Source organism: Kwoniella dejecticola, chromosome 9 (genome assembly GCF_000512565.2).
Source record: "Kwoniella dejecticola CBS 10117 chromosome 9, complete sequence".
NCBI lineage: Eukaryota > Fungi > Basidiomycota > Tremellomycetes > Tremellales > Cryptococcaceae > Kwoniella > Kwoniella dejecticola.
Window position 1 is genome coordinate 829900 of NC_089309.1, and position 26428 is coordinate 856327.

Here is a 26428-nt window from a genome sequence, read left to right on the forward strand (position 1 = left end):
GTCTTTTCATTCTACCTCTTCTTGTTGTTCTGCGGTACGCTCTGCCTATTACCCACACTCAACACCATATGCGCCTCACCTGTCTTCTGTTGTCTCCTCGAGAAGGCGTCCGTCATTCCTAAAGGAGTATCCGTAGCGCTCGACGTGAGTTGTTTACGCTCTTCAGCGATCTTCTTGAGTCGTTTTTCAGTCTTCATTCGTCCGGATGTTTTACCGTGGAATTTGTGCGAGAGTGATTTCCAAGCTTCCTTGGGTGTCATCGCTATAAATTGTCCCATATCAGCTTTCTCATCCATCGCAGCAAGACACAAGATGGAGGGTCGTTGATGAATGTCCGTAAGAAGGCAAGGAAGAAGGGAAAGGGAAGCATACTCACTCCTACCGAATTCATCGGTGTAGACAATATTGATATCCGGTTTATACGTCTTATAACTCTCGAGCGCATCTCTCGCTTCTTGCTGTTCTCGCATCCTATTCTCGTACTCCCTTTGAGCCTGATCCTTGTTGCCGCCTCGAGACATGATCCGCTCGTATTCCCTTTGGGCGGTTCGGCGTCGATGATCGGCCAACCAGAGGTCTTTCTCTTTCTGGACTCGTTCTCTCTCTTTGTCGGCATCCGTCGTAGCTTTGATAGCTCCTTGGTTTCTTAACATCGATAAGATCCCTGCGACTCCGTTGCCAACTACTGGTTCTGATTCAGTCGGAACCTACTCGACAAAAACAAATCAACACAGAAGAAAGCAAATCAGCTCATGATTTATCGCCTTCTGGATCCTACGATGAAAGAAGAAAAAACGGTTCGAGTGAAGACTGAACTTACACCTTCTTCCTCTTTCTTGATATTCTCAATCTCCTGCATCTGCTTATCAATCTTCAGCCTGTATTCATCGAGCGACAATCCCTCGCGAGCAGCCATTTCGGCCAAGGCATCTTCCTCTTCATCCTCTGACATGTCTTCATCTTCATCCATCTGACCCTCCTCCGTACGTTCGATCTTGACGATTACAGGCTGGTCAGGCTGGCGCGACGACGACGAAGAGGGTCCGGGTCCGGAAGCTGGGGAGCCAGCACGTTCCCTCTTGACTGGAGCAGCGAGGGATTCGAGGGTGACGTTGCGAACGAATTCTGAGGTATCGTCGAATGTGATTCGACCATCTTCATCGCCATCACCGTTCGTATCGGCCGGTAACGCATCGTCATCTTCTTGTTTCCGTTGCGCGACTGATTCCGGCGTCAGCTGAATGGCTCCTCGCTGGACAGGTGGACAGGAAAGGGAAGGAAGGCGACAACTTACTCTGTGCAGCTAAATCTTCGACTTTGACTTTGGGTTTCTTCTTCGCGTTCTCTCGCCTCGATCTCGCTATTGCCGCTTGCAGATCATCGTCATCCACCAGGTTGTCCGGTCCATCGGCAACTACCCTTCTAGTGAAAGTCGGTTCGCCATCCACCTGCATATCGTCTTCATCACCGTCTTCCGCTTTACGTGTGGATCGCTTTGCCTTCTTCTTCTACACAAGATACACATTCGAGTCTTAGCCGCTTATTCACCGCTACTTCGATGGATAATAAGAGGGAATAGGGCTCACCTTTGGCTTTTTGAATCCCTTTTCCCCTTCTTTAGCATAATCCGAGACATCGAATTCCTCTGTGAGGCAGAGCGATAATATCAGTTGAGCCTTTCGTTCCTCTTAATGCTCTCAACCCACTCACTGGTATAATCTAAATTCAACTTGATCTTCGTTGCCGGAGCAGAGCCCATCTCGGTATCTTCATCAACGATCGTCATTTTCTTCTCTATCGGCGCACCCAGTCGGAAGCCCTTATCAGGATGACATCACATCAGCTACGAACCATTTGCGAAAGCTCAAGCGTTCCAAGGCAGAACTGATCAAACCACACTCACTTCTGATTTAGCTTTTCCAGAGGAGAATTCATCATCGTATTTCCCCAATATATCAGCCTTGACGCCTATCCTGTTCTCGTCGAATTCCTCGTCATCATATCCTGTATATTGCTCGGCCGCTTTTCTTTTGCGTTCTTTGGCAGCTCTGATGGCCGCGTCGTCCACCAAATTGACATTTTGCAATTCGTCCTCTGAACATCATGCGATTGCATCAGTCAGTCTTCTCTAAACAGTCTCAAATTGGGCAGAAACTTACCGTCACCTTCCAATATACGATTATCTTTCAGAGTCAAGATCACATCTTCTCCTTCTTGAAACTCGTCTACATCGTGGCCAACCTTCAATCCACTCAGATCACCTACAATCCCGCACACAACGTTGATAATCAGCTCAGTCCGCTTCGAATAACCGAGTCTTGACGGAGAAAAGGGGCAAACTCACGCTCATCATACGAAGCTTTGTCCGCTTCCTCCATCTCTTTTGCTCGTCTGGCGAGTTCAGCCGCACGTAACTTCTCGCGCTTTTTCTGCTGCTTGATCCATGATTTCGCATCTAGCTTATCGTCCTCATTAGACGTTCCGAGGGTTTTGCCTTTCAGCTTTGCGTTCAGTGCTGATCGATTACGAGCTCTGTGATAGCAGTACAGATCAAGGTCAACTCCATTCTGAGGATGTTCTGCAATAATCTAACGGGTATGAATACTGTCTCTTCCGCCAGTAACAAATGACTTAGGAGTCAAGCGCAAGGGGGAAATGGGGGAAGAAGAGGGACTTACTTTTCTATACGCTCCTTCAGATCTTTCTCCTCTTTCTCCTTGCGCATATCTTGCCTTCGTTGAGCATAATTGGCCTCTGCTAATGCCTCTTTGTCGACGGGCGCTTCTTCCCCATCACCTTCGGCAGGTGCAGTGGTAGAGAGACCGAGCTGCTCTCGAAGCTTGATAGCTTCTTCTATCGTCAGGGATTCTTGGTTCATCGACATATTCTACGCGGGCTTTGGGTATGTTGTCTTCTACAGGTTGCGCTCGCGCACCTTTTGAACTTTGAAGACTGTCTCTCTGCTGGCTGAGCAGGTATATAGCTTGAGATTGATGTCAAATCAAGTGTCAACTTAGCTTTGTTGATGAGTTGGGTGGCAAATGCTTGATGGGCTGTATGGTGAGCGGTAATTCGGTAATTATGCACAAGTGGCATCTCATTCAACCTTGTCCCTTCAGCCTTTGTTGTGTATTGAGCAATGTTGACGTTCGTCGATCTCATATATCATATCATATAGCAGAGAGCAACAGTCAATCCTATCATCATATCAATCTAACATCATTCTTACTCGCTGAAACGCCAGAAATTCTATCCGACCAAGCATGCCGCCAAAAGGAGGATCACGAAGAACGGAACTACGAGCCTGTCTCATCTGCTCAGTGTTACAATCTACAAATGACTTCCTGACTCAAGGATGTCCGAATTGCGAAGAAATCTTAGAGGTCAGTCCTTCCGTCGTCAACGTCATCAACATCTCAGCTTGTCTCGCGTTGTCTCGCATGAAGACCCCAGCTGATGATGTGGACGGGCTTGGCCAGATGAGAGGCTCAGCAGAACGAGTAGCGGAATGTACGAGTGTGACGTATGACGGAATGATAGCTATGATGGAGCCTTCGGAAAGTTGGGTGGCTAGATGGCAACGTATAGGTAAGTGAATACTACATATCGCCCGGTATGGACTGCAATGCGCAAATGAAGCTTTCAGGAGGCGGGTCATCATGGAGAATGAGCTGCTGATTCATGCGCAAATGATGTCATACAGACAAAAGGATGAGAGGGATATATGCTGTTCGAGTGACTGGACGACCGCCGGCAGATGTTATAGAAGCTATAGAAGCACGAGGAGGGGTGTATAGGCCCAGAGATGCGGTGGAGGACTAGGTGGACTCAGCCTTAAAGTCAAAGACCACTGCGACGGACAAGAAGAACCCATAGAAAACATCAATAATTCTAAACGTCCTGGAGAATCCCGCCTTCGCCTTGGCTAGTCAAAGCCTTACCTTCCAAATACCAAACATATCACTCAACAGCGCGACGCCAAGCGGCTAACTTGTATGACATTCATAAGATGTATCATTATCATGATCGACTCAAAACGGAAGGACGCTTGTGAAGAGGCAACAACCATTCAGACTTGATAGGTCAGTCCACCTGACACGGTAGGCTGACTGTCCATTGCGACAGCGTTGTGGGCATAGTCAAAATTATATCGATACATCAAAAGCACTAGACTACAATAGATTTCTTGATTTATCTTCATCTACCTTCTACACTTCGTCTATCATACACAAATGCGTGACTCTTGATGATGGCATGGCATGTTATACGTGAGTAGCGAGAGGAGCTTCGGCAGTACCACTTCCGTACTTCTTAACTGGTTCTTTAGTAGCGTTTTCATCTCCCTACAATCATACGAATTGAAATCATCAGCATCAGGTATCAAGTGCTTGATAATTTGGCGTGATGGTATGATGAACTTACCTTGAAGACTTTGACGTTCTTGTCCGACATGAGCTTCATGACCATATCAGCCTGGGTCTTCTTGAACGAGAACCCGAAACCTTCGTGAGAATAGTCCTTCTCGTTGGCTTGGTCCTTGTGGTACAAGATCAAGGGGAAGTCGGAATCTTTGGTGGCTGGATCCAAGACAAGCGATACGAGAGCGTTGATGGTAGCCTTCTTAGGGATGAGGTGGAAAGACCATCTCTAAAAAACGGTCAAGATCGTATCAGCTATCATCCTTCGATTGATGTGATTTGATTGCGGTGCCATGTTTGTACTTATTCTTTCATATTACTGAGGGCTGAAATGCGATATTCGAGGGGAAGTAAAGGAATAGTAGCTTGATTGACTCACCTGCTTGTTCTTGAATTGAATCAAGGTATCATCATTCTTCACAATCTCATACCCCAGATTCTTACTCGCCGGGAAAAGCTTCGGCAACCCAAACCATTGTCCAGCCATCTTGTACCTATCGTTCGCGTAGACAAACTGATCATCGTACACACAGGCAGGGGCGTATCGGGCGACACGCTCGATAGTCGGTTGACAAGAGTACAAGGCGATCACGTCGTCGATGAGTTTCTGCCTGTTCGGAGGGAGAGGGATAGACTTGGACGGGTCGGGCTCCATGTCTTCCGTAGGAAGGGTTTGACGGGGTTCAACGGATTCACCGGTCACCCCAGAAGCGGCATTTCGGGTATCGATGATGATTTGCGGGATCTCTTCGGCGGACATCTTCGAAGCTTCTTCTTCTTGTTTCTTAGTGCTGTTGTTGGAGAAAAGGGATAAGTGGCGTGTTTGACGTTGGATCGATTGGATTAACGATGAACGTCGTTTAAAACTGTAATTAGGCTCTGATCCTACTGGTCCTACAGTAGTGGATGAAGAGGATGTGGTGGAGCTAGTTGGATTTGGACTGGAGGTTGTAGCCGAAGTGTGTATGGGATGAGCAAGAGGTGGAAGAGATAATAAGGATATCTGCGATCTGGGTAATAAAGGTCTGGTATTCGTATTCGTGGTTGAAGTGAGGTGAGAGGGGATAGTGGATACTTGAGATACGGATCGACGAGATGACATCAGTGTTTGGTCTGGTCGGTTTGTCTATCTTACGACTAATTGAGTAGACCGATGACCGAATATCGAGAGTAAGGAAATATCGGAACACGTGCAGTCTGCAGTCTATAATTCTATACAACTGAGCCAAGACAGTATTGATATGACGATACGGTATATATGTTATGTTATCAATTCTTGTGCGAGTCAAGGGGATACTGGTCTCGCAAATAAATGTCTGGTCTGGACTATATACTGTATCGCATTTACCTGGATCCATCGGTCATACCTGCATCCCCTTCCCGACCTCAAAGACCGCCGAGGCATCGACGATCGCCATCTTACAAGCATCCATCGACAAGCGGACCTACGGCAACGGTTTAACTAACATATCAACCATATAGCAAAGCAGACGAATCGATTCACGTTATTGGTAAAACATAACAGAAGTGAGGATCGAAACATATAATAATCTTGTATGGTCAGATCGCAACGTCATCGCAAATCGTTATCGATCGGGAATTGATTGGCGATAATCGATATCGATAAAATCCATCATCTCAGGCACGATCATTGTGTCTTTGCCGGAATCAACAGGCGTACGCGTCTATCTGCCCTGCTTGGCCCCGGACATGTCACCGTCGGATTGTGAGGCCAAATCATGCGTCTATTGCGCGACCGAAGACGAGTACTGCGTGTGGATTGGTTGAGCAGCAGAAAAAGTGCTTGTCAACATGGCGACTGGCATGTTCATCTTGACGACTGGCATGTTCATCTTGACAATTTTGTGCATCGAACGGAACTACATATACATAGAGGAGATGTCCTCCAAACCTCTTTTCAGCCCTTTGACCCTTCCCATCCCGGGCGCAGAGTAAGGCTCGTCGTCATCTTCCGTCCATCTAATCCTACTTTGTCCTGATCTCACGCTGAAGGCCGAGCTGGCTCCGGGACCACTCAATGCAGCTGAGACTTTTGACGGTGCAAGGGACGAGAGGGGCAGAGGTAGAAGGATGGTTTTTGGACTGGGAATTGTCGTTGATGGGTGAGATGCCTAAGGTCGGATCAAATTTGTATAAGCAGCGTTTTGGTCTCAGGGTTTGATGCGGCCACCTCTCATCGGCTGATCTGTCATCCACTCTATTCTCGTGCCTTCCATTCCGCGCTTCAGCTTCTGGCTCCTTTCCCCCTTTCATGATTGCTCGTCTTTCTACAAAGTGGGAACACCGATACCTGTCGCTGCTCAATTCACCGACGCTGCCGCTGCTCATCTCTCCCACAAGAGCGAGTCTACCAGAAGGAAACTCCGACTCACTAGAGAGACTATCCCACCCGCTATGCCCGTCAGGTAATTCGGGGCATCGAATGCCCTGACTCCATCTACCTCTGACAGCTTATAATCGTTCGTAGATGCAGTAGGAGATAATATACGGATTGGTGGTTCTGATAATCTTTGAGAGCGCTCAGAAGATGAGGGGATATACATGGAGGGGACGTAGGAGGTGACGATTATCCTAAACAAGTCGCGATGTCAGCATTCTCCACGCTTGCATGATGGAGGGATTGGAGTAAGGAGATAATTTACCATTTTCGCGCCTTTATCGTATCTATCAGAACCTTGACCACCTCCCAGCTTTCTTCATGGCTCAATTCTCCCTCTTCTAGCGAGATAATCTTATGCCCATCCGTGGTCCCTTGCAATACACCGCCTATATTCTTTGAACCAATTTTTACATTCCCGATTCGTAGCCCTTGACCCTGACTTTCTGCGAGCTTGGAGACGTATTTTCCTGCTTGACCGATACCTATCACCACTTCTTCCAGATTTGTTACCTTGTCGACACCCTCGATCGATACTTGTGACTCATTGTTCAGTCTGATCTTGGGCTTGGACGGTCCGCTCTGCTCGTATGTTGGATAAGTCCCTTGACCCTCTTCGTCGGACGAATCTGATTCGAGGAGATATCGGGGTGGAGGTGCGGTCAGAGGTGAGAGTGGGTCGTTCATGATCTTGGCTAGCTGAACTCTGTCAGGTCGTCACTTGTTGATGGTCTATATTACGCGTAAATCACTCAGACAGCTATCAATCTGCCTGCTACCAAAGAAGGGACGGGTGATGAAGCGTTGTGGAGGTTGAAAGGCGTTTCTCGTAAGCTGAAAGAGCATGATGTGGCGTTTTGCGGTAATCAGCGATTAGCCTGGCCAGTGACCGGTATCTTGATATCACCGGATACCTTCAAAGTACTTGGTTGCTTCAGTGATTTTGAGCACTGCGATAGTTCTGCCTGCCTGTCACTGAGGCTAGCTGCGCGTCTCTACTGCAATCGCCGGTATCAGTTGGACCATCTAGGCAGAATGGCGCTTTCATACGGCATCACAGGGCAAGATCTAAGGCGAACACACGGATTGGTGAAAGTCAACGAGTATTTGACGGACACGACTCAATGCATGTCAGGTCAATCTCATACTGACCATCGTGACTGACTCTTGTGAATGGACAATCACGCTTCCTGGATCGTAGTCGAATAGCACTAAGTCATGCAGGATATACAATAGCTGACTATATTGAATGGGGCTGACGCGTACTAATTGTGATGATGCTAACCGAGATTTGGGGGGTCCTTTGGGCAATATCTCATCAATAGATACCAAGTAACCCAAGCTTACGATTGAGCGTGTCGTATATTTATAAATTCATCTATACGATTTTTCTCTCATCTCTTTCCTCTTCTTCCCTCCCATCCTGCTATACCTCTTCATGCTCTTGTAATTATCCGTTCCCTTCCGTCTTGTTTGAAGCTCTCTGTCAATCGCATTGTCTCATAACTCCTTCAAACCGTCTGGATCGCTCGAAACTCAAGATAATCTTCCTATCCTTACCTGTAGATAACCCCTCTCCCCCCTCTCGCAAACGACGTATCGTCTCCTGTTGGCCATGCCATTCTTGAGACGGCCCATTCGTGAGTACACTTTCATCTCTTAGTCCATCAATGCGTCTCTCATTTTGTTGATGTCCCATCGTGTGCGCTTTCCCGCTTATAATTCTGGTCGATTGATGCGCCGAGCTGACGTCAGCTCACCCGAACCAATAGGTACATATCCCTTCCTCCTATATTTCCTGTGTATCTTCCCTCCATTGGCTGTGTGAGTACACACACGACTCCCGTGATCTACTATATCTGCAGCTGATTCTGCCGATCCCTGTGGTGGCCCAGCCGAAAAGCAGGATGTAGGTAGCTGTTACCCATGGCGATCACTGACGAGTGCAAGCTAAACGCTGCCTCTCCCTCCTAGATGACACCAACTCAGCTTATGACAGGAGGGTAACGCTACTCTGTCTCTTTTTGACATTCTTTCTATGGATCCCTGGTGAGTATCTGCGCCCCTTTGCTACGGTTAAGAGATAACGGCTGACAGCAATTGGTGTCCAGGAGTCATAGCTGCAGCATATTATATACGGCATCGTCCCTTCTTCTTATGGCCTCCGGATCCACCATCTCCCGATCCGTACGTAATGCCCGATATCGATCCCATTTTAAGTCAAGAAACGGGACTGAGCAAGCGCTCGCGTCATCATCGAAGTATGGACAAGCCCCATCCACTGCGCGCCGACGAAACGGTAACGGCAACGGAAACAAAGCCATCGGAGAAGGCGATGTACCAAGACCTGAACCCGTCCAATTCAAGCCAAGACCTACCGATTTCTCAATCAGAAGCCGGAGCGCTACGTATGTACCACCCGACTCGACATCCATGTGGCAGCTGCCTGCACCCGAAGCGTCTTCTCAACCTACTCATACTACCCAGCCAAGCTCACCTCGACTTTCCACTTATCCCCATGGACCGTCCCCTCTCGGGTCTGGCCCCTCCTCACCGTTCCAATCCGCATCCGACCAGCTGACACCGCCAAACCAAATGACGGCTCACTTGCCGGATCAGCCTTCCTCTGAGCCTGCTTCCATGACGAGATCACTATCATATACTCCCGGTCAGGAAGACGTCCTGCGAACTCCTCATCACAGCCCCGAGAAAGGTAAAGGCCGCGAAAATCCGGTCCAGTCAAAGCCTCCCCCTCCATACATATCCGCAAACAGCGATCGTGCTCCTCAGCTTGCTGAGCAGGGCCATCGGGCGACTCCACCTCGATCTCCTGGCGTCAAACCTTCTAGAAAGAGAATGTTCACCATCTCTAACCCAGATGAGATTGAACTTCAACCGTTTCCTATCCCTCGTCCATTTTCCCTTCCACCGACAATCTCACAAGCACAACCTACTTCTGCTGACGCTTCAGATAACTTGCGCACACCTCCGCTCATACCTTCTCCAGAGCTTTATAAGCCACCCCAGCAGACACACGAGCGGCTGGCAGCTTCTTTCCAGCTAGAGCAACCTTCGCCTAGTCGACGACCCTTGCCACCGCTTCCTGCCTCTGCACCTGGAGAATCAACTGGTCCAGTCTCGCTCATACCCACACCGGTGGGTGGTGTCTCATCTAGAGCTGAGACACAAAATCAACTCACCCAGAGAAGGCCCGATCGATCAACTCAGCCCTCGCCCGCTCTTTCGAAACCTCGGTGGTCGCAAGAGCAATATCTTAAAGATTTCGAAGCATGGGAAGCTCGCAGAGCGGAAGAGTTGGACAAGAAGAGGCAAGCAGCTGAGGCACTCGAATCAGAGGCCGAAGAAGACAAAGCTAAAGCAGCCGAAGAAGCTATAGCCTTTGCAACATCCCGGAAACTCGCTGAAATACACGCGATCGAAGCTGCAGAAGCTGAAAGACATGCAGCCGAGCATCTCGAAGAGGAGCAAGAATTGAGAGCGGATAGATTAGCAAGTAGGGCAGAGCGGGTAGACGAGAGACATCATCGAGAATTGCGAGAGACAGAGACTTTCCGCGGAGGGAAAGGTCGGAAATGTGATCAATCGCGAGGAAAGATGGAGAAACGTCTAAGTCCAAATGCCTCATTCAAGGTACTTGAGGATGCCATTTGATTGGGGGAATGTGTGTTGTAGCTGTACCGTCGCTTGTCAGCTGAATAGACGCCTCAGAATGTTGTACCTGGTCGTCACTTGTTTGCGTCGTTACCTGTCTGTTATATGTTTTGCACACTCGAATGAATAAATCGTCACCTGTACACAAGCTGGAAAGACAGAAAAAGGGTTATTCGCCACATTGGTGTAGGAAGGGTGAGCGGGATCAAATATCGTATGGTGAATTGGTAACTTCCCTTCCGACCTTCCGAGAGTCAACATGAGAAAGGCATGATGATTTCATCTTTCGCTCTATGATAAGGACACCACTACAACATTTCTCCTCCGCAACTTCAATAGCTGTCAAGTGTCAAAATGGGCGCAGCGCAATCCTCTCAAAATGTCCAGGATCAAGTGATCCTCCCGTCCGAGCCATCCACATCCGTCGAGGTGAGTCTCTGCATGTCATGTCATCTTTATTCTCTCACATATCTCGCATGAGTGCGTCATTGAGAGTCAGGGAGGGACGTGAGAGTTACGAGTCAGAGCAACGCAGCTGAAGCAGGGTATGATTGTGCCTATGGCTGCTGCTGTTGTCATCGTTAGTCTGTAACGTTATTATCGACGCTAATGTCCATTATGATCCGCTAGTTCTCCCCATCCCTGATATCTAGACTCTCATCCCCCTCATCCGCTGGCTCATCGAAGACAGGAGGCGACTCGCCAGACGATATAATCAGAAGAAGATTACATGTGGAAGCTGAGAACCTGCGTGCGAAGGAAGCGGAGATATTGAATAAGATAAGTAGTGAATTGGAAAAAGAGAACCTCGACAAAGAGAAACCGGGGATGAGCTCGGAGATCCTGGGTAAAGACATCGAGCAGATCAGAGAGAAGGTGCAGCGCCTCAGGGAGAATAGGGTGAATGAGGGTAAAGGGGTCACGGAAGCTAGGAAGGAGGTTGTGGGGTGTTATCTGTGAGTTGAGTGGAGTCTAGTCTGCTCTTTTTTCAAATGCGATATTATTCAGACTCGCTTGAGTTTGAGGGCATAGATGTCAAATCATGCGCCATGAGCTATGTGTTATGTGCTCTTGTCCGGCGTAGGACATGATAGAGAGGATATGGATGGCCAGGACGGGACAGTAGGCTGAGATATCCATTTGGGGTAATTTTGGCTCGAGATGGGAAAGAGGGTGAGAGGGAAAGTGAGATTAGCTTCAATGCGGGACGGTGAGGGGAGGTGCAAGAAAATGGGCTTTTGAGCAGCTTTCTTTGCGGTTTTATGGAACGAGTGGAGTCCAGCTGTAGAGCCCTTCGATTGAGCGAAGCTTACACCCGAGCTTTTACTTTGGTTTCTCGCAGGAACAACCCGGATAAACCGCTTGATTGTTGGAAACAAGTCGAGCAATTCAAGGTGGAAGTAGCCAAACTCGAGCAAGTGAGTCCAGTCCACCGACTGCCTCACAATCTGCGATATTCACGCACGACCCTTCATGCCACCAAATTGACCGAACTGATTCCGCTTTTTCACTTCTCCCCCTTTACTCGTCTTAGGCATTCGTCAAATCCCTTCAATAGATATACATGTCATGTCATCATGCCATGCGGGAATTCATGCACATGCATGATTGGATACAAGACAAGGATCAGCTATGCTTAGCCTAAGATACGCCTACCCACTTGTTTGGCTATGTCACTGCAGCTAACACCCCTTCCCGAAGACCAGCAAGACGTGGGCCGCTTTCAACCGATTACTAACCCCTTGTTTCCTCTTTGCTCTTTTATCGATTCTCAGTCAATTATTCGATACACTTACAGTATCAACAAGCTGATACCGTACCCGACCATCAATTCCTTTTGCAGCCCACTCCTGGTGACAACCCTAAACAACCCCGAAACAGATTATCTTTCCTCCTTGATCTCCTTTGGTCGAGCTTATAAAGGATATACTGACTGATCATCGCCATCATCAAAGGAAGGGCTCACAATGCTCGTTTATATCTGGTAAGAAGAGATACATTGCGCCATATAATTCAACTTGTATATCTCGTTCGAAATATCTCTTGCACCCCTCGGATTCTGTTGTGTTGCATAGTCAAGTTAACGACTTCAGTAAAAAGTAAAAGCGATACAGTAGGACTGCTTCAATTGCAGCGTGTGACACTCAACCACAACCGCATAATCGAGCTGAATAATCTACTGCCTACTAATCACTGTCTTATCGACGAGGCAGATTCGCATAACAGCGCCTTCAAGGTAGAAAGATATAACGTTCGACGCCTGACTCGCCAAAGGTACCCTTCACAGGATTCAACCGTTATCGCTACTTAGTATGAAGAAGTCAATTGGCTCGATGACGCTGTACGATACCAGACCCCCGCGGTTCAACAACAATTTTACTAAGGGACCAGACGATCCCGCGAATCTAAATACTGGACGCGATGACAAGCAGATAGTCAACGAGAACCTATACCATCTGGGCAGTGGCAACAACACCAACAACAACACTGATGCTGATTTAGGATGTTTGAAGTACGACTCCACGCCCGACAAGGGAAAGGGGCCAAAGTTGACCGACCCTGATAAAGGCAATCAAGCGACATACCTGTTTTTCCCCGTATTCGCCGTATTCTTGTTGGTCTTACTGACCAATTTGTCAACTCCGATCATCAGTGGACTCAGCATCGCCAAGCTGACTTTTGAGTATGAGGGACAGGGTGTGAGTCTGAATTTGGGGAGTTGGGGTTGGTGTTTGAAGGGAATGAAAGGTTTTGAGTGAGTACTCGGTCCGGATCCCTTATCTTCTCTATGCGACGCATCATGCCCAAATATCGTCTTTATTTAACTCAAATCGGCTCAAATCGACAAAGATCTATTCGATGGACTGATTCGTGACTTGATCACTTCAGAGACACATGCTCGGATCTCAGAGGATTCTCTTCGAACTTCTCGTCGACTTTCAACCAACTACCTGATCCCCTCAAGGGTTTGAGTGGGGTTAGCGAGAGTGTCGATAAAGGGTATTTGGTTGCGGATGCCCTTATGCACCTCTTCGGTGCGTTGCTTCCTCCCGCCTTCACAGCTTACTATGCTTGGAGGGCAATTGGGCGATACCTGCTCGTCAGACCCTTGTATACTGATTTGATTGTTTTGGGTCAGCCGGGTTGACGGTATACCTAACCCTCAATTGGACTTTGGCTTCCTCCGGTTCTTGGAAAGCTAAAGAAACGCACGCGTACAACTGGACGAGATGGGCTTTTGTCGGTGTCGGTTATAGCTCATTGATGATCCTCATTGCTGTGAGTGTGATCAATCCGACTCAGACTAAATGACTCAACAATGCACGGTGTGGTATGAGATAGTATGTTAAAGGAATGAGTACTGATAAGATAACGTTGATTTGGCTGTATGTGGTATGATATAGTGGTCTCTTGATACTGGGATGTTAACGAAGATCCAATCTAAAGTCAAAGATATTCAGATTGACGGTGTAGATTCGATATCTGTTAAACCTGGGTGAGTGAACTTGTCCGTCTCGTACCCTCATGCAACATTTCACGGCGTCTTTGTTTCTGTGCGAAATCAAATCTCTTCGAGAGATATCATGAGCGGTCTGCAGGATACTGATCCGTGACTTATCATAATCTCTTGGATCGTCCGTCCCCTCAAAACATGACTACGGCTAACAACTCTTACCTCCCTACTCCGTACTCCCGATTTGTAGCGCCTTGATCTTTATGAACCTCTTCTCGTTCCTTCTATGCCTCGGATTGTTCATCGTCCGAATGACATGGGGCAAATTCAAACCTAGGCCAGGATGGACTATCAAGGGGTGAGTCGAGAGTCGAGGTTGATCTGAATTCACATTTCTCTCTCTACACTACTCTATCGTATATGACATATTGTGAAATGCGGTCTGATCAGATGAGATCAAATCCCTTTAGGAATTCCGATTTCCATATCGATATCAACGTTCATCCTCCCCCTCCGGATTCAGCAGCTTTACCTCCGAACGATGATCTGCCTCCTACTTGGTAAGTCATGTCCAGCTCTTCTCAAATAAATCAATCAGATCTGCCTGAATGTTCACGGGTGTTCAATCTCGCGTTATAGGGACTCCCTCAATATCTCTGATGACCAGATCGACATCGACGAGAAACCGCCCATCATCAAAAAGGAGGATATCAAGAAGCAGGAAAATGCAGTGGATCAACGAGGATTCATCGTTTGAACATTTGGCCTTCTGATCCAAAGAGTAAAAGTAGGTTATATGCCGACGGTGGCATTTTTCGTCAATCAGTACGCAGTATTTGTATGCGATGTACTGTAGACAGAATGACCTGGATCGCACGGAATGAAAGCAAACACGTTTACTTTGATATTCTAGTATCATAGATTAAATCAATTCGTATTCAGACGTCATGCACAGGCTTACATTTTACATGGACCGTCACAGCTTGAGATGGTGTGATGGCAATATGCTATACATTTCGCAACATTGCCAACTACACTACGCTACACTCATTACACAACACCCCACGACCTGCGAAATAAGTCCCACTCCGCGCATATACACAGATGCCATGCGTGCTCGCGCTCGCGCTCGTACTGTACAAATCCACTAGAATTTGAATTTCTCTGCCTTTTCTTTCCCTTTCTTATCGTCTTTCCTTGCCCTCTTCTTCATCTCTCCAGCCATGACATCGTCGAACCCGCTCCTATCCGCATCCGCTCCTGGGACGTATACCTTCGAACCCTGTGATCTGGATGCTTCGTATTTCGCCTTGAGCTGTTCTTGCGTCAGGTCGTCGTCCTCCGATATAGAAATCTCCACGTCTCCTGCCTTGCGCTGAAGAGGTGTGGAATAAATAACAACAAGTCAGCTTCACATCAATAATAAACCAGATAGACAAAGATAGATAGATTGCAGTAGCCGACAAGATTACGACGGGTGTGACTGGAAACGCAATATCGAGAGTAGGATGATCTCGCAGGCAAAGCTGATACCGATCCCAAGATACAACTCAGACTCACCTTCCTACCACCATCGTCCGCTCCAAGAACAGCAGGACCACCCGGTCTCCCGACGTTCGAAACATCGTACGCAGTCGAGGAACCCATGAACCCCCTACTCGAAGTCTCGCGCTCGGGTATAACATGATACAGTTCTCTCGGACCGCTGGGGACGTCTTCGCTTTCTGCTCGAGTGTTCTTCCTCAGATCGATGAAATCGGGAGTCCCCAGGCCTCCAGGGACAGTCGATACGACCGAGTTGTATCCTGACGGCGTGGCAAGTCCGGAGGGCGTCTCGAGACCATCTGCTGGGGCGTGTCCTGTATTTGGTACAGCTTCCTCACCATCCTCGTCCTCTTCTTCCTCATCGGACTCTTCTTCCGACTCTTCGTCCATTTGCTCGATCTCTCCCCATAATGTCCGGTCGATTTGATCTTGGTTCTACAAATGTAGAATAGCACAAACGAGGTGTCGTCATCAGCTGACAATGTACTGATGTGGAAGAAAGGGACAAAGCAATGTGAAGATCCGGGGACGCACCGCTATCTCCGCTCCTTGCATCACACCGAACACGTCTCCATATAATGGTCGATTGAAATCGTCCATAGGTGGTTTACCCCATCCTCCGGGATGGAAACCCCATTGAGCGCTATTGACACTCCCGTCAGCTACTTGTCAGCTTCAAAACGGGAGAATTGGACATACCCTGGCGGGATGGGTGCATTCAGACCCTTGATCCGTAAGTTAGGATAACTGGGAGGAGGTCCAAATCGCTGCATGGCGATCAACCACGGAGGAGGTGCTAGTGGAGGTATGGATAATGCTTCGACCAACTCATCAGACAGTTCTCCAGGTTTCTTCGTACGCAGGTCGGTCTCGAGCTCCTTTCCTTCGTAATATCTGTTGTATAAGAATGGACACTGATCAGCGTGATGTTCCCACTGCGTTGCTCATGATAGATAGAAGGCGAGAACAGCAAACGCAACAGCGACGACTCACGCTTCGCCGAATCTACTCATACTTGGTTTCGTCTGGAATTTGAAGAAGGCATCATGTAATTTCTGGTAATCGATGTCGATCTTTCCCATTTTTGGCTGTACTCTCTCCCTTGTTTTCTGACGCAAAGTCTGTTCTGACTCTTTGGCTTTTATAGCGTCTCGTTGTTCGCCAATTCCAGTCTCGGCGATCCAAGCTGTGATCGACATTTGCAACTACTCAGCAAGATTGCACCGCGTAGCAACATGAAGCCTTTGCTGTCAAATTCCACTCACGAGGCAACAAATATGGTGGTTTTTCTATACCCCTCTTTCCGGCCAGGTAATCTCGCTTAGCATTCCAGTGGGAAGGTACAGGTACAGTGCTAAGGTATTCGGTATGAGCTGACACCCTTCGCCGTTAAGATCAAAGACGAAGCTCACTTTCTATACGATTTCAGATTGACCAAAGTTCTAGGATCTCGCGCATCGCAATCAAACCATTCCACTACTTCAGGTCGATCAACCAATTGCTTTAATTCCGCTACTGTCAATTTCTGCGAACCATCCATGTCAGCTCATCTTGAATCGGTAGATAAAGTGTTCTTTGGCTCACAGCAGCTTTCCGCCTTTCCCTACGAGTCAGACCTTCCTGATCCAAGGCTCGTTGAGCAGCTTTCGCAACATCCTCCTCATCATCGTCTTCGTCATCCGAGTAATACACCTCTCCTTTCGCGGGTCCTGCGGCCTGTCCATTTTCTATTGAATCGCCATCTTGACCTTGAAACCTCGATAAGATGGAGGCGAATGCTGAGTACGCAGGATCTGACGGATCGAACTCTACATCCACAGAAGTTGCCGCTGTGCTCGTTGAGGTAACGGACTACACCATCACAATGACCAATCATCAGCTCTGAAGCAGTATATAGCGGTTGGAACGGAGTCTTTGTCCTCACCTCTGCTTCACTCTCTGTATCTGTTGGCGGTTCGCTAGCAGATGCAGAAGCGGAGTCGTGGCCGTTCTTCCCTATTCCAGCAGCTGCTTTTTGCTTTGCCTTTAACCTCTTCAAAGCTCCTCTCGATTTGGCCGAAGACGATTTGACGGATCCATGTCCGTTCGCAACTCCGTTCGGCTGGGCTGAGACTGGCGCAGGCATTTTGAGAGCTGCAGGTGACACCTGGGTTGATGATGACTGTACGAAGTACCGAGTAGGATTTTGAAATAATCAACATGAAAAGCATGAATAGACGGAGGGATGGGCTCGAAGTAGCAGCGAATGGCAAAGTGAATAGGCACGCGCGAACCGGTGGATTCCAGAATCACCTTTCGACACGCGCGCCTTCCACAACCTTAAATGCTGTAAATTGCCACCCATGACCGGGTGTTTCCGTGTGCTTGTTCTTTGTTTCTCCTCCTTCTCTTACTTCCTCGCCATCTATCACACCCAGCTTATATCCTATTGTTCTCATAATCATCATACGTTTTTTAGAGGGACTTGCTCAATCGGCACTTTAAGCCAAGCTCGCCGCAGTATCCCAGCTGAGAGCAAACTCCGGACAAGCACCAGAATCGACTTTTCACTTCTTCCGCGTACCACTTCAAGCAGACAAACCTTCGCAATCCCCTATCATCACAATGGCCGCCTTCCAGCAGGCGCTCGCCAACTTCAACAACAATCAACAAGAGAATGCCCCTGCGTCCTCATCCTCTGTATCGATCAGAGGATCCGCCACCGGCGCCCCATCCGGCCGGGGGTTGGCGTCTGCCCTTAGAGGAGCAGGAATATCTAGAGATCAAGGCATGGAACTAGACGGTAGCAATAATGGGGGAAGGGTTGGTAGAGGAGGACGAAGAGGCGCTCGGTCTGGAGGCCCTCGTGATCAAGTAAGTAATATCACTTCCCTTTCCTAAGGCTCGAGGGGTGGTAGGTATAATGGTAAAACAACGAATTATCGTAATCTTTCCACCGTGCTGGATCGGGGCGGCTGGTCAGCGGGTCACACGACGCAGGCGCTGCAATCTTTGCCACCCTGCATCGCGGAGGCTCATTGAACTGTCCGTCAACATCCGGATAAGGAGCCAGCGATCCGGAGATTTGTTGTTATCAAGCCATGCTCGATGAGATGTGGCACGCACGCTCAAGCAAGGTCGAACTCACTTTTTGCGGTGTCGCCCCCATCTGTCGCCACATCGATGGACAGTCCTTTCATGTCGGGTGCTTGTCCCCCTTTGTTGGGTTTTCCTTCGTGGCAACACACATTAGACGGGACAATAGGGATTCCCAGTTCTTCACCACAATGTGTTTTCAACCAAGGCTCCTACCGATTCTGCTGTGAAGAGCAGGATCCCTCCAGCTAGCGATGCGTCCTCGAGCCTTTCCCGCTTTTCAGTTCGCAACAGGTGACATGCTCACATTTTCGGATCACTCCTCTCCCTCAACTAACCAATCTATGCCCCACAATCGCACTCTACGTCGACCACCCAATATCGTTATCGATCTGCCATACGTCCCGGATATACCATCCCCGCTCCGTTTCAACCATACGCAATTCCACTTTCGACATCGACAGACTGGAAGGCATGGGCCTTCAAACAATGCCAACAACAAACCATACCAGAAGCCGAGTTCTTTGGCCAACCGCATGGGTCCGACCGGTCCAGGGAACAACAACAATAACAACAATAACAATAACAACAATAGAGGCGGAAGATCCACGCGAAACCCAGTCAACGGTAGGAATCCAGCCGGAACACCGCCTGTCATCAGACAGTTACAGACCATGAGTGGTAAAGCAGAAAGAGAACATTCCAAATCCGAACTTACCAAGAAACTCCACGGCGAAGAGATGAAAGAATGGATCAGGAAGAGAGTGATAGCGGACGGTGTTATGGATATGTCGGTTAGTCACACCTTCAAGCAGGAGATTCTTCTGTCCTCTTGCTGACTCGCTGTGTTCAGAATTTGCCAAATGACCCGTGGCTGAACGAAAACGGCATATTACCACCCGGTCATCCCAACGCCCCGACTAATGCAGGAACAGTATTTTGGCGAATTATAGAGGATGTGGTCCAAAAGGTATCTTGGTGTCTTGCAGCAGCTCACACGTCCTCGTGCTTACATGATTTCAGGGCGCTGGAATTACTATACATACCCTCAGTCTGGCGAACAATAACCTTGACCACTTGTCGCAACTATCGAAACTTCCGCTCACCCTGCCAGACATCCGAGCCCTGGACTTGAGTGGCAATCCGATCAGAAGTATCAGCGAACTCGATCACCTTAGAGCAGCGGGTGAGAAGAAAGGCAAGGCCACTGCAGGCGCTGGAAGTCTCAAGAGTTTGGTGGAGATAAAACTGAATGGTTCTCCATTCCGAGAGAAGATGCTTCAGCTATCCGATGGACCCAACATATATAAACAGTAGGTCTCATCAATTACAGACAAATGCATCCGGCACTCACGAATACTATAGCGATATCTTACGGCGATTCCCCGGATTGCGAATTCTGGACGGAGTGGCATTGGAGCGAATCGTGTTGCCAATCGATAGAAAACCTAAAGTCCGTCTGACCGACGCGCAGAAAGCGGCCTTCGTAGCCAAACCATTCACTTTTCCGTGTGACGTGCAAACTGGTTTCGGCGAAGAGGGTGTCAAGGAGCCTGCCATGCAGTTTTGTGCCAAGTGAGTCTTTTTCAAGCAGGATCTCTGCGATGGCGAAAGTCTCGTTGACCTGCCCATGCTTCAGGTTCTTCACCTTGTTCGACACAGACCGAAACGGCGTTATCACAGGCTATGCACCCAACGCCCTTATCTCCATTTCAGCCAATACACTACCATCACGATCGGCCAATCAAGTGGAGATCCAGAGAACCCGCATGAACCGGCCTCAACCTGTTCCTTTCGAAGCTTGGACCAATCTGCCAAGTCGGAACTTTTTCCGAGGAACGACTTCTGTCAAAGCTCGTATGGACAGTCTACATAATCCCGCCGACCCTGAAAGATTACTGCGGTGGTGGAATAAAGCTGTACCTAAGACCAAACATCCTCTGGCGGATCCATCGAAATGGTGTTTCGATACTTGGGTTTTAGATGGGGAAGGCGAGAACACCAAATTGTGTTTGATGATCGAAGGAGAATTCGAAGAGAGTAAGTAGGACAAAGTACATTTTGACAAGATAATTACTAACAGTCGAATCAATTTCAGTGCCATCTGGGACTTTCCGATCTTTCTCTCGAACCTTTATCCTTTCTCCAGCTCCTCAAGGCTCCGCGTAAGTCATCCTCTCTCTTGACACAAAAGAAAAATGGATTGCTCATCACGCAATTGTGCAGGGCTGCCAACGAAGGATGGCCGGCGATCGTTCTCTCAGATACTATGACAGTCCACTCTTACCTTGGAACCGCCGCTTTCGACGAATACGGCAGATCATTAGCGAGTCACGGAGTTACTATCCAACCCCCGGCTCCTGTCAGCGGTAACGATGCGCTTATCGCTCAGCTGAGTCAACAAACCGGTATGAACTCGCAATTCTCGATATTATGCCTGGAGCAGAATGGTTGGAACTTCGAAGCTGCGCTGAAGAATTTCGAGGAGATCAGGGGGACCATCCCGCCTGAAGCGTTTGTTTAGCTTGTAAATGTCAGTCAGTATGGGAGATGGAGCGAAGACGAGAACGACGAGAACGACAAATTATTCCCTCCACTCCTACTTTTATCTTTCTTGTTCTGCCTTTCTAACCACTTGGTCAACTCCTATATGTATTACTCATTAGATTCGAATTTTAACCCTTTCTTCCTGTTCACGTTCTTCTATTCTATTCATTCACCAGAATCTACCTGTTTTTCCTTTTTTATTTCCATCACAACCTTCGTTCAGACGAAAGACTTCGAACACATGGCGTCAGCAAACGCATATGGAAGACAAAGTATACCGTGCGACGTATCATCTGGCCATCTAAATAAACCCAGCATACTACCACACCGCGGATCACACACCACCCAAACATCACCACGAAACGAAACGAAACTCAGCCTGACTTTCCATCGAACCGGTACATCACCTGTACACAACCCGCAACAATACAGGTTCAAGCGTCGGCATCTCTACAATATCTGCCTGCTCTGTCATCTCCACTTTATGCTTTTCGTCCTTTCCGTTTATCATTGTTCATCGTCCTCATTTCGCAGAGTGACTTGTTTCGTTTACTCTTATTTTAATTTTCACTTCAGTGTCGTCTCGTCTCTCGTGATCTGTAGGATAAATGCCACTCATATCATATGGTACCAATGTATGAGATGCATACATGTTACCAGGTCTAATCGATGCCAGACTCATATGTCGCACAGTGATAGATAGATCCAATCTGAGTATTGTGGGCCGCTTGCATCCGGCTCATGCGGCCGATTACAGATTTCTGCTTGAGCACAGTGATGTATACTCGTGGCGCAACCATCGTTTCGGTTGATCGGGAAACATAAGTAGAAATGATGCCATCTTATGGTGGTGATGATGTACAATAGCCGTACAACAAATGCTAATGTTTGGCAATCCAGACTTAGATCACATAGCTTCCTCCTCCTCGAAATTGATCACAGTCTATATATCTACACAGCGCCAATTACTGATCTGTGCCCTTCCTGAGTGTCTACCAGAGGGCTGCTAGTAGTATCCCGCGGGCCTTTCGTATTTACTGATAATCCACCAGGCGTGCAGAACACCTAATTAGAGGGAACAAAGGCAAGGCGAATCAGTAATAGTTCCAGTCTCACTTCCGGTTCAGATAGTAATAATGTAGATGGATGCAGGGATGCGGGGCAATGCGCCACTCTTTTTGTGTCATTGGCGAAGGTTCAATATCCCAAACGTATCCGGCGTCGCTGCTCCCAAGTTGACCGATTTTTGTGGGAATGACTTTCACGACTTACCGGGAATCCATCCTAACACCCATAAAAGGATATTGATTATTATATCTGCAGAACAGCCTCTCTTGATAAAGCTAGAACAGAAGATGAAGTCAGTCCGAACCCGTCTCCTCGATACGGCAAAGAGGCACAAGGAAGGGCTGCAAGGGGGGATCGGCGAACAGACTTGAAGGATGGGGGAGGATTACTTACACCGAAGCGGGCGGTATGAATATAGCCAGGAAGTAGAGGAATACGTCGCTTGTAGCTATCAAGCCATTAAATCATGTCAGCAGAGATACCCCTTACTAATGCTGGCTCGAAGAGGGGGCGGAGCAGCGCAGCCCGAGGGGAAAGGGAAGGAGAAGATGCGTCGGATCGTCACGCGCGAAGATGGCCATGACTCACAAGAAGGTGGCCTAGCCATATTGTCTATCGTCCGAGGGAGGTAGTCAGTCTTGTTCGTCTGAGCTGTTGTTGGATCGTTCAAACGATGAGTGAAGTATGCTGGAAGTTGGAAATGCTCGAAGTAAAGTGGGACAAGGTATTTTCGGACACGAGCGTTTATTTATGTTTGTTTCTATGCGAATGGTTGAATGCCCGTCGATCAGATGACGTCACCCCTTTCGCTCGGCTTCGAGGCACTTTCCTTTCGGCATCCGGCTCGACTGCGCCAAGCATAAGCTGGGCAAAAAGCTGTGAAAGGTGAGTGCAAAGCAGTGTCTACGATAAAAAAATGGCTATGCATGGTCATGAACCTCGAATATGTATCTGAGAATCCATACGGCCGAAAAACTAACCTCTACCAACATTAGTTCGCATACAGCACTATCCGCGGACGCAATCATTTCCCATGAAACGCTACATTATCAGTCAATCCCGTCCGACTGGTATTATCCATATAATCCAGCGTATGATTGTGCTCATTGTCCTGATCACTAAACACATTGTTGGAACCCGTTGATGAGTTTTGATTGCTTGTTCCATTACCGGATTGAGGTGTCTTATCGTCCATTTCGATCGAGTCGTCGTCCATATCCAGATCAAGAGGATCTTTAGGTATGACTCGATGTTGCTTGTGCGCGTATGTCGATGCGAACTTGGTGGGACTGGATACGGACTGAGTTGGGGCGTCGTTCTATGATCACGGACCCGGGGTTAGTGATACTCATCACAAGATATTTCTAGGGCATTACAGAAATAAAGAAGCATGATGGACTGACTGCTACGTAGGTTTCGGTCAAGACGTGAATAATAGGTCCACTTTTATGAGTCTGCCAAAACGAGTCAGCTGAAGTCAATCTGAGACCCGATCATCTCTGGAGAAAAGATATAAGATGTGGGCTTACTCTGCCATGCGATGAAGACTCGTTCTTCAGGGTCTTGCGTAAGCTGTACCGACTGTTCAGAGACGCCAGCAGACCACATGTATAGAATTTGGATTGAACCCATCTGCCACATCGCGGTCCAGCATCAGCATTTCGCCGCTAGCATAACAACCAGTCGCCTTGTCACTCACAGAGGGAAGATGTCAAGATACGTATCCTTCGCCCCAGTGGTCACAATGAAGAAGAAGATAACGCTAAATGGCGAGTTCATCGATCAGATCAGCTTGATTCGGTATCGGCTGAGCCTTGTTATGCTTGACTTACACAAGGGTGGGCGGAAGTTGCGTTTCAATCATGACTCTGAAGAATTATTAGCTCGGTCATAGTGGAACATCGTTGGGTGCACTAAATCGCCATTCACTTGATCAATCTGGAAATGGTATCATCCGTCTCTTTCCAGCCTATCTTACTCTTGATCAGACTCCACATGATCGAGGTGGTGATCAAAAGATGGGCACCCAACGAGCCGCAAAGCCAACAGTACATGAACACTTTCGCGCGCATAGCCTAGTCGACATCACGTCTTAGTGATCAGCAGCGATCATCAGAATGACGGAAAAGCTTCGAGCATTGGGAGATCAAACTTACACCCTCTCCAGTCGTCAAAATAACAGCAGCTCTTGCAGGCGGAAATCCGACTGCTCCGCATACCGAGAGTGCTCTACAACGTCACACATACACAAACAAGGTCAGCGACCTCGTCTGACCGGTCGAGACTTGACGGTGGCGAGAACCGACTCACAAGCAGCTACATATGGCGCCTAGCAGTATCCAAGAACGACCGCAAAGCTTGTACGCTCTCTCAGTGAAGAACACCTGGGTAGCGACCGACGGGACGATATCGATTATGCTCATATACGTCAAGACTAGTATATTACCCAGGATCAGCGATGCGAATCAGCAAGTGTTAACTTGTAACGCGGTGCTGATCGCAGCTTTGCAGAACAGGGTCGCGAGATCGCGGGACGTAGTATTTGTGGGGAAGATGACTTACGATTCAAAGTGGCAAAGGGCGTGTAAGTACCGAACTCATAGACGAACAATCTGAACATCAATACAATGATGAAGATAGTAGCTACGAGGCTCGAAGTACTTGTCAAGCCAACGATGGCCTTGTTGAATATCCGGTCGTTCTTCGACCATGTCCAGTAATTGATGAGTTGGACGATCATCACCCCGCATAACAGGGTATCGCATGCCGACCTGCAAGTTGATACCAAAGGTTGATCAGTCGAAATATCCAATATACAATTGTTCTTCATATCAGGGATCAGATAAGACTTCATGCTTAACTCACGCAACGAAGAAAGTGCCCAGATTCAAGTTATGGTGTAGATCTATCGAAGCCTTCGCAGCTTCTTCCAAGGCTGCTTCGAGTTGTTCCGGAGTCATTGACGCGGCTGACATCCTGCTGTGTGCGCTGTGAATCGAAATATGCTTTCCAGCTTTTCCACTCTGAAATCGAAGGCCGTCAAGTGTCCCTTAGGTTTCACGATTATCGAAAATGGTCCAATCGAACGAAGCACTTTGGTTTTCACACAATCAGGATGTTTGTTGGTTGCCAGTGAAAAGTTTTGACAGGAAGATGACACTACCGAACGGGTGATAAGCTATATATACGTTTGAACAGTACACAGCAAGCACACAGCCACGGTGACTTATCATCGAGCAATCCAGGTCTTCGCAGAAGGAAAAAAAAGGGCCGAATCGCGACTTCAATCGTGAGAACGAGACAGGACAACATGATTGACGATTGATGTTTCCGAAACTTAAAAGCAACTTTGGTCCTCCCTCCTCTGCCGTTCCTCGTAAATTACATGTATTGGAGATGGGTATGTCCTAATCCGGTTCGCCGCTCACAGTGTCTCCATGTGTTTTGTTGGGTTGATCCGCGAGGAACCGGATTTTGGTATCGCCGATCAACGCTGAGGGGTGTCCTCATTCTGGAGGGTTTGATGTTGCCTTGTGGCATGTGTGTATGTGGAGGAACAATGAGGATCAAAGCGGGAAAACTTTCCACGAGGCGGTTGACCACTTCGGCGAAAGGCCTGCAATGATAACGATAACGACAGCTACCTTTCATGGTTACACGAACTTCGAGTCCACACTGACGCATCGGGGCAGCAAAAGTGCAGCATCGAATGGAATGGATATGCGGTACTTAGTTCGACCCGGACGAGCGAGTGAAGTGACATTCAGGAACACGGCTAATCACTGGACGAATATCCGAAGGTTCCATGAGGCCCGTGCGTTTGGAAATGAAAGAGAGTGAAGTAGTGTGTCTGTGTGTGTGTGAGATCGCAATTCTCCGATTTCAGAATACCGGTTTCTCAACTGGTCGCAGAGCAGAGACCGTACAGACGTTAGATATGTTGAAAAACGAGGACATCGCTCGGACCCGCTCTTTGTCTTTCTTTTCTCGTAAGCCACCCGAAATTTCTCGGAAACGCCGTTTGACGGTCGTCAAGGTAACTTCTCTCTGCGATCAATCAATCAATCACTTTGTCGACGCTGTTCCGATGCACATGTAGTACGAGTTGAGGCGTATACCTTATACATATGGCACTGTGTCCCGTTCCTTCCGATTGCCTCGGCCGCCTTGGAAATTCTATTTTCGATCGATCATGGCTTGATCCCTTTTCCGATCTAATCGACGACGATCTGGCAACGAAGAGTGTCCAAC

At 48.1% G+C, this 26428-nt stretch overlaps 11 protein-coding genes across 11 annotated transcripts; 6 read left to right on the forward strand and 5 right to left on the reverse strand.

The window, feature by feature from the left end:
* Positions 1–11: 11 nt before the first annotated feature.
* I303_107262 (uncharacterized protein) lies at positions 12–2884 on the reverse strand (the record flags this gene model as incomplete). Its single annotated transcript, XM_018409944.1, has 10 exons — positions 12–262; positions 377–707; positions 821–1221; positions 1295–1508; positions 1587–1645; positions 1711–1819; positions 1904–2094; positions 2160–2261; positions 2345–2532; positions 2679–2884. 10 exons carry the CDS (start codon positions 2882–2884, stop codon positions 12–14), a joined length of 2052 nt encoding a protein of 683 aa, XP_018260947.1.
* A 379-nt stretch (positions 2885–3263) lies between these two features.
* Positions 3264–3822, forward strand: I303_107263 (transcription elongation factor SPT4; the record flags this gene model as incomplete). The annotated part of the gene is made up of 3 exons (XM_018409945.1): positions 3264–3383; positions 3480–3588; positions 3704–3822. 3 exons carry the CDS (start codon positions 3264–3266, stop codon positions 3820–3822), a joined length of 348 nt encoding a protein of 115 aa, XP_018260948.1.
* Positions 3823–4262: 440 nt separating this feature from the next.
* On the reverse strand, positions 4263–5178 carry I303_107264 (uncharacterized protein; the record flags this gene model as incomplete). The annotated part of the gene is made up of 3 exons (XM_018409946.1): positions 4263–4343; positions 4423–4647; positions 4798–5178. 3 exons carry the CDS (start codon positions 5176–5178, stop codon positions 4263–4265), a joined length of 687 nt encoding a protein of 228 aa, XP_018260949.1.
* Positions 5179–6298: 1120 nt separating this feature from the next.
* Positions 6299–7503, reverse strand: I303_107265 (uncharacterized protein; the record flags this gene model as incomplete). Its single annotated transcript, XM_018409947.1, has 3 exons — positions 6299–6550; positions 6812–7010; positions 7082–7503. 3 exons carry the CDS (start codon positions 7501–7503, stop codon positions 6299–6301), a joined length of 873 nt encoding a protein of 290 aa, XP_018260950.1.
* Positions 7504–8973: 1470 nt separating this feature from the next.
* On the forward strand, positions 8974–10488 carry I303_107266 (uncharacterized protein; the record flags this gene model as incomplete). The annotated part of the gene is made up of 1 exon (XM_018409948.1): positions 8974–10488. The coding sequence occupies one exon, from the start codon at positions 8974–8976 to the stop codon at positions 10486–10488; it is 1515 nt and encodes a 504-aa protein (XP_018260951.1).
* Positions 10489–10842: 354 nt separating this feature from the next.
* On the forward strand, positions 10843–12046 carry I303_107267 (uncharacterized protein; the record flags this gene model as incomplete). Its single annotated transcript, XM_065969535.1, has 4 exons — positions 10843–10917; positions 11119–11444; positions 11831–11906; positions 12023–12046. 4 exons carry the CDS (start codon positions 10843–10845, stop codon positions 12044–12046), a joined length of 501 nt encoding a protein of 166 aa, XP_065825607.1.
* A 754-nt stretch (positions 12047–12800) lies between these two features.
* Positions 12801–14699, forward strand: I303_107268 (uncharacterized protein; the record flags this gene model as incomplete). Its single annotated transcript, XM_018409950.2, has 7 exons — positions 12801–13243; positions 13378–13523; positions 13628–13767; positions 13893–13984; positions 14193–14300; positions 14413–14502; positions 14582–14699. The coding sequence occupies 7 exons, from the start codon at positions 12801–12803 to the stop codon at positions 14697–14699; spliced, it is 1137 nt and encodes a 378-aa protein (XP_018260953.2).
* A 390-nt stretch (positions 14700–15089) lies between these two features.
* Positions 15090–17612, reverse strand: I303_107269 (uncharacterized protein; the record flags this gene model as incomplete). Its single annotated transcript, XM_018409951.1, has 9 exons — positions 15090–15317; positions 15503–15922; positions 16022–16130; positions 16187–16381; positions 16481–16673; positions 16753–16841; positions 16900–17012; positions 17072–17338; positions 17412–17612. The coding sequence occupies 9 exons, from the start codon at positions 17610–17612 to the stop codon at positions 15090–15092; spliced, it is 1815 nt and encodes a 604-aa protein (XP_018260954.1).
* Positions 17613–18091: 479 nt separating this feature from the next.
* On the forward strand, positions 18092–18367 carry I303_107270 (uncharacterized protein; the record flags this gene model as incomplete). The annotated part of the gene is made up of 1 exon (XM_018409952.1): positions 18092–18367. The coding sequence occupies one exon, from the start codon at positions 18092–18094 to the stop codon at positions 18365–18367; it is 276 nt and encodes a 91-aa protein (XP_018260955.1).
* Positions 18368–18861: 494 nt separating this feature from the next.
* I303_107271 (uncharacterized protein) lies at positions 18862–21086 on the forward strand (the record flags this gene model as incomplete). The annotated part of the gene is made up of 7 exons (XM_018409953.1): positions 18862–19356; positions 19416–19532; positions 19586–19875; positions 19928–20137; positions 20202–20602; positions 20661–20727; positions 20789–21086. The coding sequence occupies 7 exons, from the start codon at positions 18862–18864 to the stop codon at positions 21084–21086; spliced, it is 1878 nt and encodes a 625-aa protein (XP_018260956.1).
* A 2115-nt stretch (positions 21087–23201) lies between these two features.
* On the reverse strand, positions 23202–25152 carry I303_107272 (uncharacterized protein; the record flags this gene model as incomplete). Its single annotated transcript, XM_018409954.1, has 10 exons — positions 23202–23495; positions 23581–23631; positions 23707–23809; positions 23877–23939; positions 24010–24045; positions 24107–24252; positions 24334–24406; positions 24488–24611; positions 24740–24948; positions 25043–25152. The coding sequence occupies 10 exons, from the start codon at positions 25150–25152 to the stop codon at positions 23202–23204; spliced, it is 1209 nt and encodes a 402-aa protein (XP_018260957.1).
* Positions 25153–26428: the final 1276 nt, after the last annotated feature.